The sequence below is a fragment of the Bombina bombina genome, chromosome 5 (assembly GCF_027579735.1).
Source record: "Bombina bombina isolate aBomBom1 chromosome 5, aBomBom1.pri, whole genome shotgun sequence".
Classification (NCBI taxonomy): domain Eukaryota; kingdom Metazoa; phylum Chordata; class Amphibia; order Anura; family Bombinatoridae; genus Bombina; species Bombina bombina.
Genome location: NC_069503.1, coordinates 293,465,946 through 293,480,715, shown reverse-complemented (window position 1 = coordinate 293,480,715; position 14,770 = coordinate 293,465,946). Strand labels below are relative to the sequence as shown.

Here is a 14,770-nt window from a genome sequence, read left to right as displayed (position 1 = left end):
TAATAAGAGAAATATTATTTAGATTTATTTAATTAATATTTAAGTTAGGGGGGTGTTAGGGTTTGTGTTAGACTTATTTTTAGGGGTTAATAATTTTATTACAGTGGCGGCGAAGTAGGGGGGGCAGGATAGGGGTTAATAAATTTATTATAGGTGGCGACGGTGTAGGGGGGGCAGATTAGGGGTAAATAAGTTTAATATAGGTGGCGGCGGGGTCCGGGAGCGGCGGTTTAGGGGTTAAACAATTTATTTAGTTCCGGTGGGGTCCGGGAGCAGCAGGATAGGGGTTAATAACTTTATTATAGGTGGCGACGGTGTAGGGGGGGCAGGATAGGGGTTAATAGGTATTATGTAGGTGGCGGCGGGGTCCGGGATCGGCGGTTTAGGGGTTAACATTTATTATAGCTTGCGGTGGGCTCCGGGAGCGACGGTTTAGGGGATAATACATTTATTTAGTTGCGGCGGTGTAGGGGGGACAGATTAGGGGTGTTTAGACTCGGGGTATATGTTAGGGTGTTAAGTGTAGACATCTCCTATAGGAATCAATGGGATGTCTGGCAGCAGCGAACATGAACTTTCGCTATGGTCAGACTCCCATTGATTCCTATGGGATCCGCCGCCTCCAGGGCGGCGGTTTGAAAATCAGGTACGCTGGGCCGGAAAAGTGCCGAGCGTACCTGCTAGTTTTTTTATAACTAGCAAAAGTAGTCGGATTGTGCAAACTTGTGTGCGGAACATCTGGAGTGACGTAAGAATCGATCTGTGTCGGACTGAGTCCGGCGGATCAAAGCTTACGTCCCTATATTCTACTTTTGCCGGTGTCTAGGGCTTGATAACTAAGGCGAATCAGCCTCGCCACAAATAAGCTGCGGAATTCCAGCGTATTTGAGGTTGACGGCTTGATAACTAGAGGCCATAGGCTATTTCACCCTGACCAACCTTAATAAAGGAAATGTATAATCTTATATCTAGCCCTCTGAATCATATGCAGTGATGGTGTTGCATTATGAGTACTTCCAGCTCTAGGATGTATGTGAGAAAACTTTTGTAGGCTCAAAGTTAAACATAGGATAGCTGTTGCAAACAGAACACTCTGATAGTGTACATACAAGCTATTAGCTAAAGTGTCTCAGAACAAAAGTCTTATATAGTGGCAACCAGTCCATTGACTACCGTCTTCTTGTCTTCATTACCAAACGGTAGCTCTGGGAGAGTTAGCCGTTTAGCCAACGTCGGCTTTAAGGACCTTCAGCATAGTAAATCATTGGCAATCAGTTATTTGCCATTTGTCTCCACTATCTCTCCTGAACAGAAAACAGATAAAAGTCGCTCCATGACCCTTGTGTCAGGGGACTCCCTGTGTGAAATGTTAAGTTCCCACAAGAGTTAAAGCTGCACATACCGCTGTAGATTATCTATACAGGTTTCTGGATTGGCGGGTAAATTCAGCATTAGCTTGCTACTGTAATGCTCGGGGGATATTCCACTATCAGACCGAACTCGGCCAGTAGTCTTCTTATCCCGGCGTCGAGCCGGAATGATAGGGAATATCCCAGAGCAGAGAAAGTTTGCAAGATGAGGTAAGCAGCACTCACCACAGGCAGGATAATCTTCAACGGCAACAGGCAGGGAATCAGAGAAAGGCAGTTCAGGGGTAACCCACTAGAATGGTCAGGCAGGCAGGGTTTGGCAATGGTAAAGCAGTCCAGAGGTAAACCACTAGGATGGTCAGGCAGGCAGGGTTTGGCAACAGAGAGGCAATCCAGAACAATAGGGGTTAATCAAGCAGAGTAGTTAGACAGGCAGGGTTCATCAACAATGAGGCAATTCAGAGCAAAAGGGGTTAATCAAGCAGAGTTGTCAGACAGGCAGAGTTCAGAAGCAGTATATCAATCCAGCAGTTTAGGGGTTAACAGGCAGAGTGGCCAGACAAGCAGAGTTCAGCAGCAGTATATCAATCCAGCAGTTTAGGGGTTAACAGGCAGAGTGGTCAGACAAGCAGAGTTCAGCAGCAGTATATCAATCCAGCAGTTTAGGGGTTAACAGGCAGAGTGGTCAGACAAGCAGAGGTTAGCAACAATATAACTTTCCAGCATACAACAACAACAACAACAACACCCAGGAGAACACTAAGTAACACCTATACTTGGGCAGTGATAGGTAGCAAGTGACTAACTTACATAGGTGCAGGATCCGCGTCAGGAGATCCTGACCGGCTTCAGAACGGAGGAAGCGTGCGGTGATGACGTCATTGCCACACGCAGTCAGGAGCTGACTCCACCCTAGACAACAAACAGAACAGCAGGCGCTGGGTCCTTAGCAACAGCTAGAGCGGCGCGGCACAACAGCTACTGGGTTTCTCCACATTGAGGGTAAGCTGGTAGCGTGATGCATCCCCTGCTCGAATAGGACAGCACTGTCGAGTAGTGGAGATTGTGAAAATTGTTCATTTCCAGAAGGCACCACCGGGAGCAAGCAGGTTTGACTCTTTGTCCCAAGAGGCAGCACCAAGACGTCAGGCTTTTCTTTCTTCATATCTAGGTCAGTAGTCTGTTCATGATCACTCGCTTCATCAGCAGTTGCTGCATCTTTAAAGGTTGATGGCGTCGGACTGTCTGTATTCGGCTGCTCCTCCACTCACTCAAAGCTGTGATTAACGGACCAGAACGATTTCTTTATCTCATTTATGAGTTTGAGGCTGTGCTCTTCCAAAATAGCCTCTAGGTCCTCAATGACGATGTCGGTCTTCATCATTCAGATAGATAAATCCTTAAAAGAGAACAGTCTGCTGACGACTGTGATTCCCCGCTCTTTTGTTGGGGGGGGGCTGAGAGCTGGTGTGTGTTTGCAGCCAAAGGCCCCTGCGGTCTAGCTCAGAGGACAGCAGTCATAAATACACCAATCACGGTTTCTTTTGATTCCTCAAAACATGAGGCGGACTTATTTGCAAGTTTTATGTAGAGGTGATCTGGTGTAGTGGTTATAATCGGCGAATTATCAAAATCTTGTCAGGAACTCCTGATGTTGCAACCAGTCATGGCCGCCTAGACACACACCCCAAATGAGCACATTTTTTTGATAGGTGGACAGAGAGATTGTCATAAAAAAGCATCAAAACCTTTTCCTGAAATACTTTCATTTACTGAAGGAGTTGCAATGCACTGCAGGGAGCTCGCTAAACACATCTGGTGAGCCAATGACAAGATATGTGCAGACACCTATCAGCAGCTAGCTCCCAGTAGTACATTGCTGCTCCTGATCCTACCCATGGTATGGTTTTGACAAAGGATACTAAGAAAACAAAGACCATTAGATATAGAAATAAAGTGGAAAGTTGTTAAAAATTGCATGGCCTAATGTGTGAAAGTTTAATTTGGACTTTATTGTCCCTTTAAAGTGAGGGAAAACTTTGATGAATGAAAGCCCGGTTTTTAAAAATACTATTAAAAACAGGGGCACTTTCATTCATCAAAGTTTACATTGCAGCCTTTTTTTTAAAAACGTTACCTTTCTTCTCTTCACAGCCAGAACAGCTTCCCCCGCTTGGAGATCCTCTCTTCACCTGTCATCAGTGACTAATCCGGCTTCCTCCAATTACGGCATGGCCACAGGCAATGATTCCAATGGGGGGAAAGCCGTGATTGGAGGAAGCTGGATTAGTCATTGTTGATGTGTGAAGAGAGGATCTCCAGGCAGAAGCTGCTCTGGCTGTGAAGAGAAGACAGGTAAGTTTTTAAACAAAATGGCTGCTTTGTAAACTTTGATGAATGAAAGTGCCCCATTTTTTAATAGCATTTTTAAAAACTGGGCTTCCATTCATCAAAGTTTACCTTCACCTTAAATGAAGTGGCTACAAAGAAAGCCACTTGCAATGTTTCAAATCAGAGTTCTTCTATTCCAGACCTCAGGGTCCACCAACAGACCATAACTGAACAAGAACATGTACAGTGAGGGACTAATTTGTGGCAAAAGGCCTCAGGTAGTTGCTGAAGGCACAGGCAGGCACACTGGACAGAGAGAGGGAGAGAATGGGTTTCTTTCTGCTCTAAAAAAAAAAACATTAAATTCATTAAGAGCACTGGTTTTTAAATCTGTCCTCAGGCCTCCCTAACAGGCCAGATTTTTAGGATATCTGAACTGGAGCGCAGGTGAAATAATCAGCTGCTTATTTTACCTGCTCTAACCCAAGGTAATTCTGAAAATCTGGCTTGTTATGGAGGGCTGAGGTATGAAAACAAGTGATCTAGAACAACTGGAATATCAAAGTCAATGCATGATATTTAATTTCTACACAAAAACGTATATTTATACCATGTGTTGTCAAATATTGTAATGCAATAATTATGTTTTAATACATTGCATAGAACCAACCAGCATCATACAGCAAGGGAAAACTGTAACCTCTTGACTTCCTGATAAGCAATGACGTGCAGCCCTATCTGGCAGTCAAGGGGTTGACAAATCGCCACACTGCTGCATTAACCCTTCCGTGAAAGGAAGGCCTCCCTCAATTTGTTCTACACCTGCAGATCACATGATATGATTAAGCGTGACTGGTCTCACCTGACGGGTCATTAGTGACTTGATCTTTTGCATTTTGAGGTGCTGTTCAATCTCACACAAATCAAATTATAAAGCACGGTCACACTGCAGTATCCTCAGGCTTAGCGTAACTCCTAGTGCCAAAAATCTGTATCACGGAGACACTGGGAAGCCATACTAAAGCGTCACGTGACCGTGCCGACAGCTTGACAGCTCTTAATGCTTTCTGGGAGTTGAAGTCCATAAACTGTCTGTTTAGCTGCAGCAGGAAGGACTATCATGCTTTGCGTCCCTGCATGTAAACACCGATGTCAATGACGTTAAATGCGGAAGCAAATTTTATAAGCGCGTGCATATAAAGTGAAAGGGAAATGACGTGCTTATGAAGTTGCACTTGCATTTCTTCTTAGCGCAGAACTCAAGAAGTTGAATGTTCCGTGTATGATATCGAGTTACATGAAAACCAGATAATATATTTATATCACACGAACTATAGAATAAGAAACATGAAGAGGGTCAAAGAGAAAGCGTTAGAATAATAAAAGGAAAATGAATACTGTTAATGTCAGAAATCAAATATTCTAGTAAACTATAATATCCTATATTTCTTTTAATACTTAGTAACAGAAAATATGAAGTTTAACCAAACTAGCTGTAAAATATACATGAGTTCTCCTATTAAATTTACTGTATGAAAAACAGCCATATTCCTGCTGCATTAATTTTAATTTAATTTGTGAGGGCATGATTATGTGTTTTGTTACCCACAGAGGTTTGTTTGCTGTTGAAGCTTTTGGCAGGAAAAAATGTAAATATCACATTCAAAGTGCTATATGTGAAACTTTCACATGGTTCTTTTAGGATCAGTGTTAACTCAACTGCCAGATTTTATGCAATGTATTGCAAGGCAAGAGTTGGCACATTTCTGTAAGGATAAAGCCAGGGTTACCCTTTACAAAAATACTGGACAACTATTGTATGATTAGGAGAAAGCAGCAGGTATATTATCCATGACCCTGCGGCTGCTGTCAGCTACATCCACACACTGATCTCATTTCAACCTCCCTATTCTGCAGCCCCTGTCAATCATATTCTTATGCCTCAAATCAGACACATCAATGATGCCCATGTTGGATACACATGCCCTCAGATCAAACCCCTTTGGTTAAACCTGTCAGTTATATTATTACATTGAGCCTCAAGTCACTTGACCCTGACACCTATGTGTGATCCATATGTCCGAAAAAGACCAAAGAGGCCCAATTTCCTTTTTCCTTCTATTGACAATGAGAGTCAACAAGAACATTCTTAACCTATGGGTAGGGTTGCCACCTTTTCCAAAAAAAAATACCGGCCATGTGTGGGCTATCTATGTCTCACACATGAACTAACAACCTTGAGCTGTGAAAAACTGTTACATACATTCAATGAAGAGACATCCTTGATTTTTTTTTTTTAACTTGCATATGATCCAAAATAGGTTTAGCTAAAAAAAATAATATTACGAATAAAACATAATATTGATTATAAAATTAAATTTTAAAAATCGTTTAAAATTACATGCCATATCTGGGTCATGAAATATTAGTTTTAGACCTTTAACATCAAGAGGATGAAAAATACTTTTACAATATTAAAAACAATAATGTGGTGGGTGTTTGTATATAAAGTACCTTAATAGGATAGTAATCTGGCTGTGCCTTTTATTTACATCTCTGATGAAGCGCATGCGCGAAACGCGTCAGTTAAGGATCTTACCTTTAGTGCACCTAAGCCTGTATCCAATAAACTAAAGGATATACTCTGAGACCCAGTGTTTTCTTTCCTCACCTTTATTTCCACTGTTTCTTTTTGGCATGCCTGGCATTCTGATACCTGAATATAAGGTAAAAAATAATTTTTAGCAAAAAAATAAATATATATATATATATATATATATAGATATATAGATATTAAGGATATTCAAATTAAAAATGTATAAAAATTAACTACAAATACCCATTTATCAATATCCACAGTTATACCAGACCAAAACAAACGTGAATAACATATCTGGTTTTAATTATTCCACTGCGCACCATGTGAACTACAATGGATATCTTGAAAGATTTAATTTGCCTCACTCACACTTGTAACTACTTTTGCTTTTCTGACCATTCCGTCTTTTTTTTTATATTATGCGATATAGTACTCCTGTAAACACAATAGAGTCATAAATATAAAACGCACAAAAAAATAAAGAAAAAATAAATAAATAAATTTGGCTTTGAAAAAAGGTATAAAAAATATTATAATAAAAATATTAACAGAATGCTACCTATGAATTCATACTTGTCCGACCGTCTACCAATGACATTTTTTTTTAGGTGTGACACCCTCAGGATAAGATTTGTTGATTTTGAATTAAACAAATTCATTGTATATTTTTTTTATCCATATTCTATAGAAATATATAAAAAAAAAAATACACAATACATAAATTATACATTCAATAATTGAAATAAACAAAACATTATGCTAAAACATATTCAAGACATACATACATATAAAAAACCCTGCAAGATCACATTTAATAGATATACTGTATATAGAAAAACATTATCAATCTAGCTGCTTTGCTCAGATCAACCTTTTAGCATAAAAATAACTTATATATACGTTGTGCAGTACTTTGGATATTGTAACGCATAATGTATATATATGCAGGAGCAGAATGAAGTTGCAACAGTCTTAGCTGTTAAGCTAAATCCTAAAGATGGAGTTCCTGATCCACATGCATATGACCACATTTTTAAACAGGGCAAGATCGGTGCTGCTGTTACATATATTGTCAGATCCAAGATTGTTACACACAGTGACACTGCCTATGTCACTGTGTGTAACGATCATTTGTTGGTGCCGGCGGAAAGTGTGATATAGAATCCGGGAGGTGGGTGAACGGCACAGCAACAAGGGGGAAGGGAGGCAGTGGAAATGTGAAGGGCTTTTTATTACATTTAAAATGTATAAAATGAAAGGGAGAGAGAGTGAAGGGGTGCTAGGCTAATGAAAAATGGTGTGGTGTAGGGCCATAAGTAATGATTGGGGGAGGGAACACTATACTACAGAAACAAAGAAAAAATTTTTTTTGGAGATAACACAAAAAATATTTAATAGGTACTGGCGAACAGATGCTAATACATAAGATGGTGCAAAATAGTTAGAAGGAGGGTTATAATGCTTTTTGTGAGTGATCATGGAGTTTTGAGTGTAAAGGAGGTATATAACCCTGCAGAAAAAAACAAAAAACATATGAATACCTGTACATTTTTTTATTTAATTAAAATAACATAAAATAAATAAATCCAATGATAGTATAGGTAGGCTTACCAGAAGTCCCACTTTTACTGGGATTGTCCCGGTTTGGAAGCGCTGTCCCAGTGTCCCACCCAGTTGTTCATTCTGTCCCAGTAGGATTGCCACCTCTGGGTTTCAAATCATGTGTCCGGGTTTCAGCCCACCTGAAACCCAGACACATTATTCAAAATGACTGGACTGTGGCTCTCCAGCATAGTTGGATGCTGATACTTTGTTATATACAGCCCTGCTTAACCTAACGTTTGTGTCCTTCAAAGTTCACATTTAGTAATACAGACTGAGTGAGCAGCATAGGGTTTTTTAATTTTGTAGTACTATTTGGTTTATTTTTCTAAGAATTTAACACCTTCTCCCCCCGACCCTTGGTGTCATTGCCGGTAATACATCTTTAGGGGAATCATATGGGTATGACTAGGAAGTACAGACAGGCAGGATTTTTGGCCTGAATCTTGCTTTACTTCATGCAGGATAGCATTTTGGCTATAATCTTCCTGCATTATGGTATAGAGTAGCCTCTTAAACAGCTTTAGCAGGTACGTGTTTCTTTTTTACTTTCATTCAATGTTGTATTTATGCCTTATCAGTATTTGGCTCTGTTCCTTAATTAGACACATAAAACACATATTACACTGCAGATATTAAATTGTGAAATTGATAATTATGAAAGTGATAATTATGCTTGATGTTTGGCATTATTTAGAATCTGAGATTTAGATTAATGATTTATTTGCCATGACAACGTAATGGTGCCTTTTTCACTAGGGGGTGGTGTTATGGTCTATTTACACAGTGTGATTAACTTGATTGACTGAGGAAGGGTAGAGTATCCACAAAACATTACACACATAAAAGCTACTACTTTAGAAGGACCGGTAATTGCCACGCCCCCTTGACCACGCTCCTGACCACACCCCCACTGGCACCGCACCAGGTGGTCCCAGTTTCACCTTTAAAAATTATGGTAAGCCTAAGTATAGGCAATATATGTCTAACATATTATTTAAAATATATCATCAATGATGATATATTTTAAAAGAAAAAAATACTTTTCTTGTGTTTGCTATGCATGGAAAGGGCAGTTGAAACTTCCTCAGGGATTCACAAGACCTGCAGGCCACTGAAAGTATTTAGAATATGTTTTTGAGTGATAGCAAGATAAATAGGTAATATAAAATAGAGCATTTCCAATTTGTGTGACAATAAGTAGTAAAAAGCATCATTTTGTATTGTATAAGTCATGCATAAAGCAATTTAATAAATTCTCATACCAGAAAATAACTGCTGTAAATTACAAAAAAATAACTGATCCACAAATAGGCTATTTAACAACAGCAACTCCACAAATCCATTATTTTCAATTTAAATAACAGCTCCAAAAATCCACTCATATTTGAAAATATAACAGCTCCTCTACAACTCCAGCTCAGCTACAACTCCACTCTTTCTACACAAAAACATATGGGAGGTAACTTGGTGTAGTTTGTGAGGAGTGGGAGGTAGCATGGGTGGAGTTTTGGAGGAGTGGGAGGTAGCATGGGTGGAGTTTTGAAGGAGTGGGATGTAGCCTGGGCGGAGGTTAGGCTTAGTGTTTGCTTACTCGAGATGCGTGGGCGGAGTTCCGGAAAATGCCGATTCTCAATTTTGATAGTCACCGGTTTCGACACAACACCGGGCCCTGGAGCACAAATCTTTTTTTTTTGTTTATTTTTTTTTCCATCTGCCTTACCTGCCTGCTACTCATATCACTTCACGTGGGATACACAAAGTCTTAGTCCGTTTCCGCAGCACATCAAAGAATAGATCCATTGGTGCAGCTCAGCCAGAAGATCTTCCCATGTGAAGCCAACATGAGCATCCAAACTTATGGCCCCACTGTCTGGATCGGAAACTGGGTTGATGATTTGTCACTAGAGCAGGTAAAGGGAAATAACAATGGCGACTTTACACAGCCAGTGGCACATATTAGTTTTAAGCAGTGGAGAGATGGGTGTTTGCAAGCAGCGGTTACAGCTCTTACATAGTCCGGTAATGGTTAGCTTGCTGGTTATGGTGCCCGCAGACGGCCGTGCTGGAGGCAACAGGCATCGGTGTCTGGAACTACTAATCCTGTATGTGATGTTGAGACAAGACCCCCCTCCCCTCTTGGGAATCATGAGTCTAATATTAATTTCCTAGACCTGCATTGTGTGTAAGATTACTAAGGGTCCAATGCATATTTGGATCGCAGTAGTCTAAAAATGTTAATTGTTTGTTGATCTGTTTGACAGAATTAGTGACCACACATCTAGGCAATGCTAAATGATTAATTAAAGAAATAACACACAGACACAGAGCATGGGTGAGAAAAGGCCGCAGCCCGCATTTATTAAAATTAAATGAAGATAAAACTTTATTAAAATACACAAACTTCATTTAAAGGTGCTTGCCCTAAAACAACCAAGACGTGCCTTCCACTGGCTCTCAGCCAGGCACGCCCCCAGCTATAAACTCTCCCCATATCTGAGGAGGTACCCACAATAATATTTCAATTTTTAGGCTAGCACCCCGCAACAGCTGCGACAACCATTTACCAAATAAAAGGGGAGGGAGGGACTCTTTCTTGCAGGTCCTCTTCCCTCGACGCTGACTGGGAAAGTGAGCAACGGCTCACGAAGACACGCCCCTAAGCCTAGAGTGAGGTCACTGGCCCCTCCTCTCACAGGCGATCGACCGGGGCCTCATTGACCACACATCTAGGCAATGCTAAATGATTAATTAAAGAAATAACACACAGACACAGAGCATGGGTGAAAAAAGGCCGCAGCCCGCATTTATTAAAATTAAATGAAGATAAAACTTTATTAAAATACACAAACTTCATTTAAAGGTGCTTGCCCTAAAACAACCAAGACGTGCCTTCCACTGGCTCTCAGCCAGGCACGCCCCCAGCTATAACCTCTCCCCATATCTGAGGAGGTACCCACAATAATATTTCAATTTTTAGGCTAGCACCCCACCACTGCACGAATTACAATCGTGCACCAACCCACAGGGCTAAGGCCTTTTTCACCCCTTCGCTTAAATTAAAGTTGAACAAATGGAGACCAATCTCATTAAGACCCAAACACTAGGCCAAGCACCAGAACACCATTTACTACCAAACAAAGCACCGAAACCATGAGCACCAGAAGCATCAGAAAATAGATGCAGCTCATTGTTAGCCACTTCCTCAGACTGAATCAAAGAATTACCATTGAAATCCTTTAAAAAGGCCTTCCAAACACGTAAATCCTCCTTAACCTGAGCAGACAAACCCCAACCTTTGATAAGGACAATCTCCTACAAAAAATCCTACCAACAGGGATAATTCTACAGGCAAAATTCAATTTGCCAACTAAAGATTGGATTTCCCTCAACGAAAGTTTCTTTTTCTTGAGAGCAGAATCAATGGAAATAACCAAATCCTTAACCTTATCCTCAGGAAGCCTACATTCCATAACTACCGTATCAATGCAGATACCCAAGAAACTAATAACAGAAGACGGACCTTCTGTTTTATCAGATGCAATTGGGATACAAAAATCCCCGGCCATCGCAACAAAAGAATCCATAAGGACCTGACATGAATTCTGTCCAGAAGGGCCCACAAAAAGAAAATCATCCAAATAATGGATAACTGATGACAACCCAGAAGTCTGCTTAACCACCCATTCCAAGAAACAGCTGAATTTCTCAAACAAGGAACAAGAGATGGAGCAACCCATTGGTAAGCATAAGTCCACAAAATAAGAACCATCCACAAAACAGCCCAATAAATGATGGCAAGACGGATGAACAGGCAAAAGCCTAAAAGCCGATTCAATATCCACCTTAGCCAACAAGGCATTAGAACCCGCTTCTCTGACCAAAGACAAAGCTTTATCAAAAGAAGCATATCTTACCATAGATAATTCAGGTTCAATTCCATCATTCACCGAAAAACCTTTCGGAAAAGACAAATGGTGGATAAGTCTAAACTGATTCGGAACCTTTTTTGGAACAACACCCAAGGGGGACACCCTCAGATTAACAAAAGGAGGAGCAGAAAAGGGGCCCACCATTCTGCCTAAAGAAACCTCTTTCTGAATTTTTTCCAAAACCACACCAGAGAAATCCCTCGCAGACTTAAGATTACCAGCAAAAACAGACGCAATACCCTCAACAAATGGTATAAAGAAGCCATCATTGAAACCATTGAACAGAATCTCCTCATCAGAAGCCATACCCCTTCTACGACCGTACAACCTTAACCACGGCTCCATCCTTTCTACCTTCACCAGAGTCTTGGCCTTGAATGACACTATCAACCTTTGAAGAGGATTTACCCTCTTGAAACACTTGACACTGGAATGAATTCCTCCACAAAAGGAGCATTCATGCTTGTACTTACAAGCCGCTCCAAACTTACAAACTCCCTCATTGAACTGAAAGCAGAGACCTTTCCTAAAGGCCACTGCTGATGAAGTGGAAGTGGATGCACTGGAAACCCCTCCGGAAACCCGAAAGGGCTGAGTAGACCTTAAAGGAGTCATAAGCTCCAACCAAATACCCATATCCCTATCATCCCAAAGCATCTCCGGCCGAACCGCCAAACGTTGGCGGAACTGCTCATCATACTTCCACCAAGCTAAACCACCATAAGTACGACAAGCACTAGCTATCTCATCTAGGTAGCAAAAGAGGGAAGAACACAATTCTGGGTTCTTCTCCCCAATCACACTAGCCAAAATACAGAAAGCCCTAGACCAATTAGACAAAGTCTTAGGAATCTTCCTAAATCTTCTTCTACGATCATCATCTTCCTTCCTCCCTGAATCACTCTTAGAATCATCCTTACTATCAAAACTTTGATCCACAGGAAGAAGAGAAAAAATTTCAACGAACTCTCGTCTCCAAATCTTCTCTTTAACCTCTTTCGAAAGGTGAATCCCCAAAGGCCCCACCAAACACAAACAGGGCCGCCTCAAAGCTTGGTCAGATATTCTGACCTGACTAACCACAGAAGGAGTACCCGATGCTACAGATACAGCCTGCTCCAGAAGACTACCTCCAGATGCCACATTCTGTGCAACCCACGCACCAACAGGACCTGAAGGAACACTGACATTAGACTGCGCACCGATAGGAACACTAGCACTAAATTGCGAACTGTTTTCAATTTGAGAAACTAAATCCTTCAAACCTCTGAGTAAAACTTCACACCTATCATCAGCAACACTCACACTCTGTACTGGAATCACACTGCTACTCACACCTGCATCACATTAAATTTTTGATGATTCCTTAGATGTACCTGATTCCTTCCTTGCGTCCAGGCGTAAAGATTCGCTTCCCTGCCTCGGACCAACTCTTTCTTTGTGACTCCTTCTTTCAGGAGATCTAGATCTCCTATATCTAACTCTCTCCCTTGACTGACTGTCCAGTGTACCCCAAACAGCCGTTTCTGAATCCTGATTCTTTCTGACACTAACTCGCGACCGGGATCTTACCCGACGCCGTGCTACCGGAATCCTGGACCTTCCTTCCTGTCTCTTCCTCTCGCTTGAGTTGCCCTGTGACCGAGAGGATGCGTGATCCCTATTAGCTATCATTCTCCCACTAACATAATTATTATCCTCCCTATGACCCCTATCAAAACTAGGCCTAACAAAGCTCTCCCTCCTCTCAACTAAAGGAGAATTCCTTTCCCCCGAGTTAACATTAAACCCTCCCACCTTATCAGGAACTAAAGACTTAATTAATTGATTTAACATTTCAATACCCCCTACCTGTTCCAATGAAACTGGTCCTGAACAAGATGGGGACTGTTCCTCCTCCTCACCAAAGTCGCTGTATTGTTCCTCTATCCATAAGGAATCACCATCTTCATGACCACTCCGGCGAGCAATGTCAGTCTGACCTGAAGAACAGCTCCTCTCCTGAAAAACAGCTGGGGAAAAAGACACATTACCCTGCCTAACGGCAGCCCCCCTATAATCAATAATACCCTGATTAAATCCACTATCCCTACCTCTGCTAACATGACTACCTCCCCTAACTACCTCATATTCTTCTAAAAACCCTTACTGCTTTTCTACCAGACCCTTTTGAATTAGGGTCTTGAAAGTTTAAGGCTCTCCTAGCTGTCTCACCCTCAGGCCTCCCAGGCATAACTGCATCAGCCCCAGAGCCTGTTAAAATCCCTTTTGCTGCAGGCCTTGTTAAAATACGCCTGGCACCTTCATTGAGGGCCGTAAGCTCCTGAGAATGTCTTGAATTAGGCCTTGCTGCCGTAATACCCCTCCGGATATTTGAATCTGCTGGGCCTGACACGGCCGTTACCTGGTCCTTAAATGGCGCCAAATTCATGAGGGCCTCTTCATCGGAATCTCCCTCCATAGCAACCATTGCGGCCTCACTATCATCCTGCACATCTCCAACCCCGCATTCACCTGTGAAAATAAGAACATTACCTGCACCAGGCTCCAAAACCAGCTATTGTGACTCCTCCGGAACGCTGCCGACTCCGCTCCCGCTCCAACGCTTGCTTCTGACTCCCGACTTGCTTGCGACGGTGCAGGCCTGCACTGCCCGTTGATCAGGAACACCTCCGGCTGTTGAAGACCTCACCGCTCTTCTTCTTCTGCTTCCCGAATCCTGTCTCTTCGCTCCCGACGGGCTGAGTCTCTCAGGCGGGCGGACCTGCGAACAGGCCTAGAAGCTCCTTCACCCGCCGCCGTCGCTCCTCCGGAACCGATGACCTTTTCAGGAACGAGCCTCCGCTGGATCCATTCGACTCCCTTCGACTTCAGCAGCTCCTGGACTGTGCCGAGAATTGATTGAAGATCCGCCATGGTAAGTACGCTTTCCTGCA

General features: G+C 41.9%; 1 protein-coding gene across 1 annotated transcript in view; it reads right to left on the bottom strand.

Moving 5' to 3' along the window:
* VPS50 (VPS50 subunit of EARP/GARPII complex) overlaps positions 1-4,766 on the bottom strand; it is a 994,344-nt gene extending 989,578 nt beyond the window's left edge. The window contains exon 1 of the mRNA XM_053714049.1: positions 4,564-4,766. Coding sequence (XP_053570024.1) covers positions 4,564-4,596 — 33 coding nt within the window. The 5' untranslated portion in view covers positions 4,597-4,766. The remainder of the gene's footprint in view (positions 1-4,563) is intronic.
* Between the last annotated feature and the right edge of the window lie 10,004 nt (positions 4,767-14,770).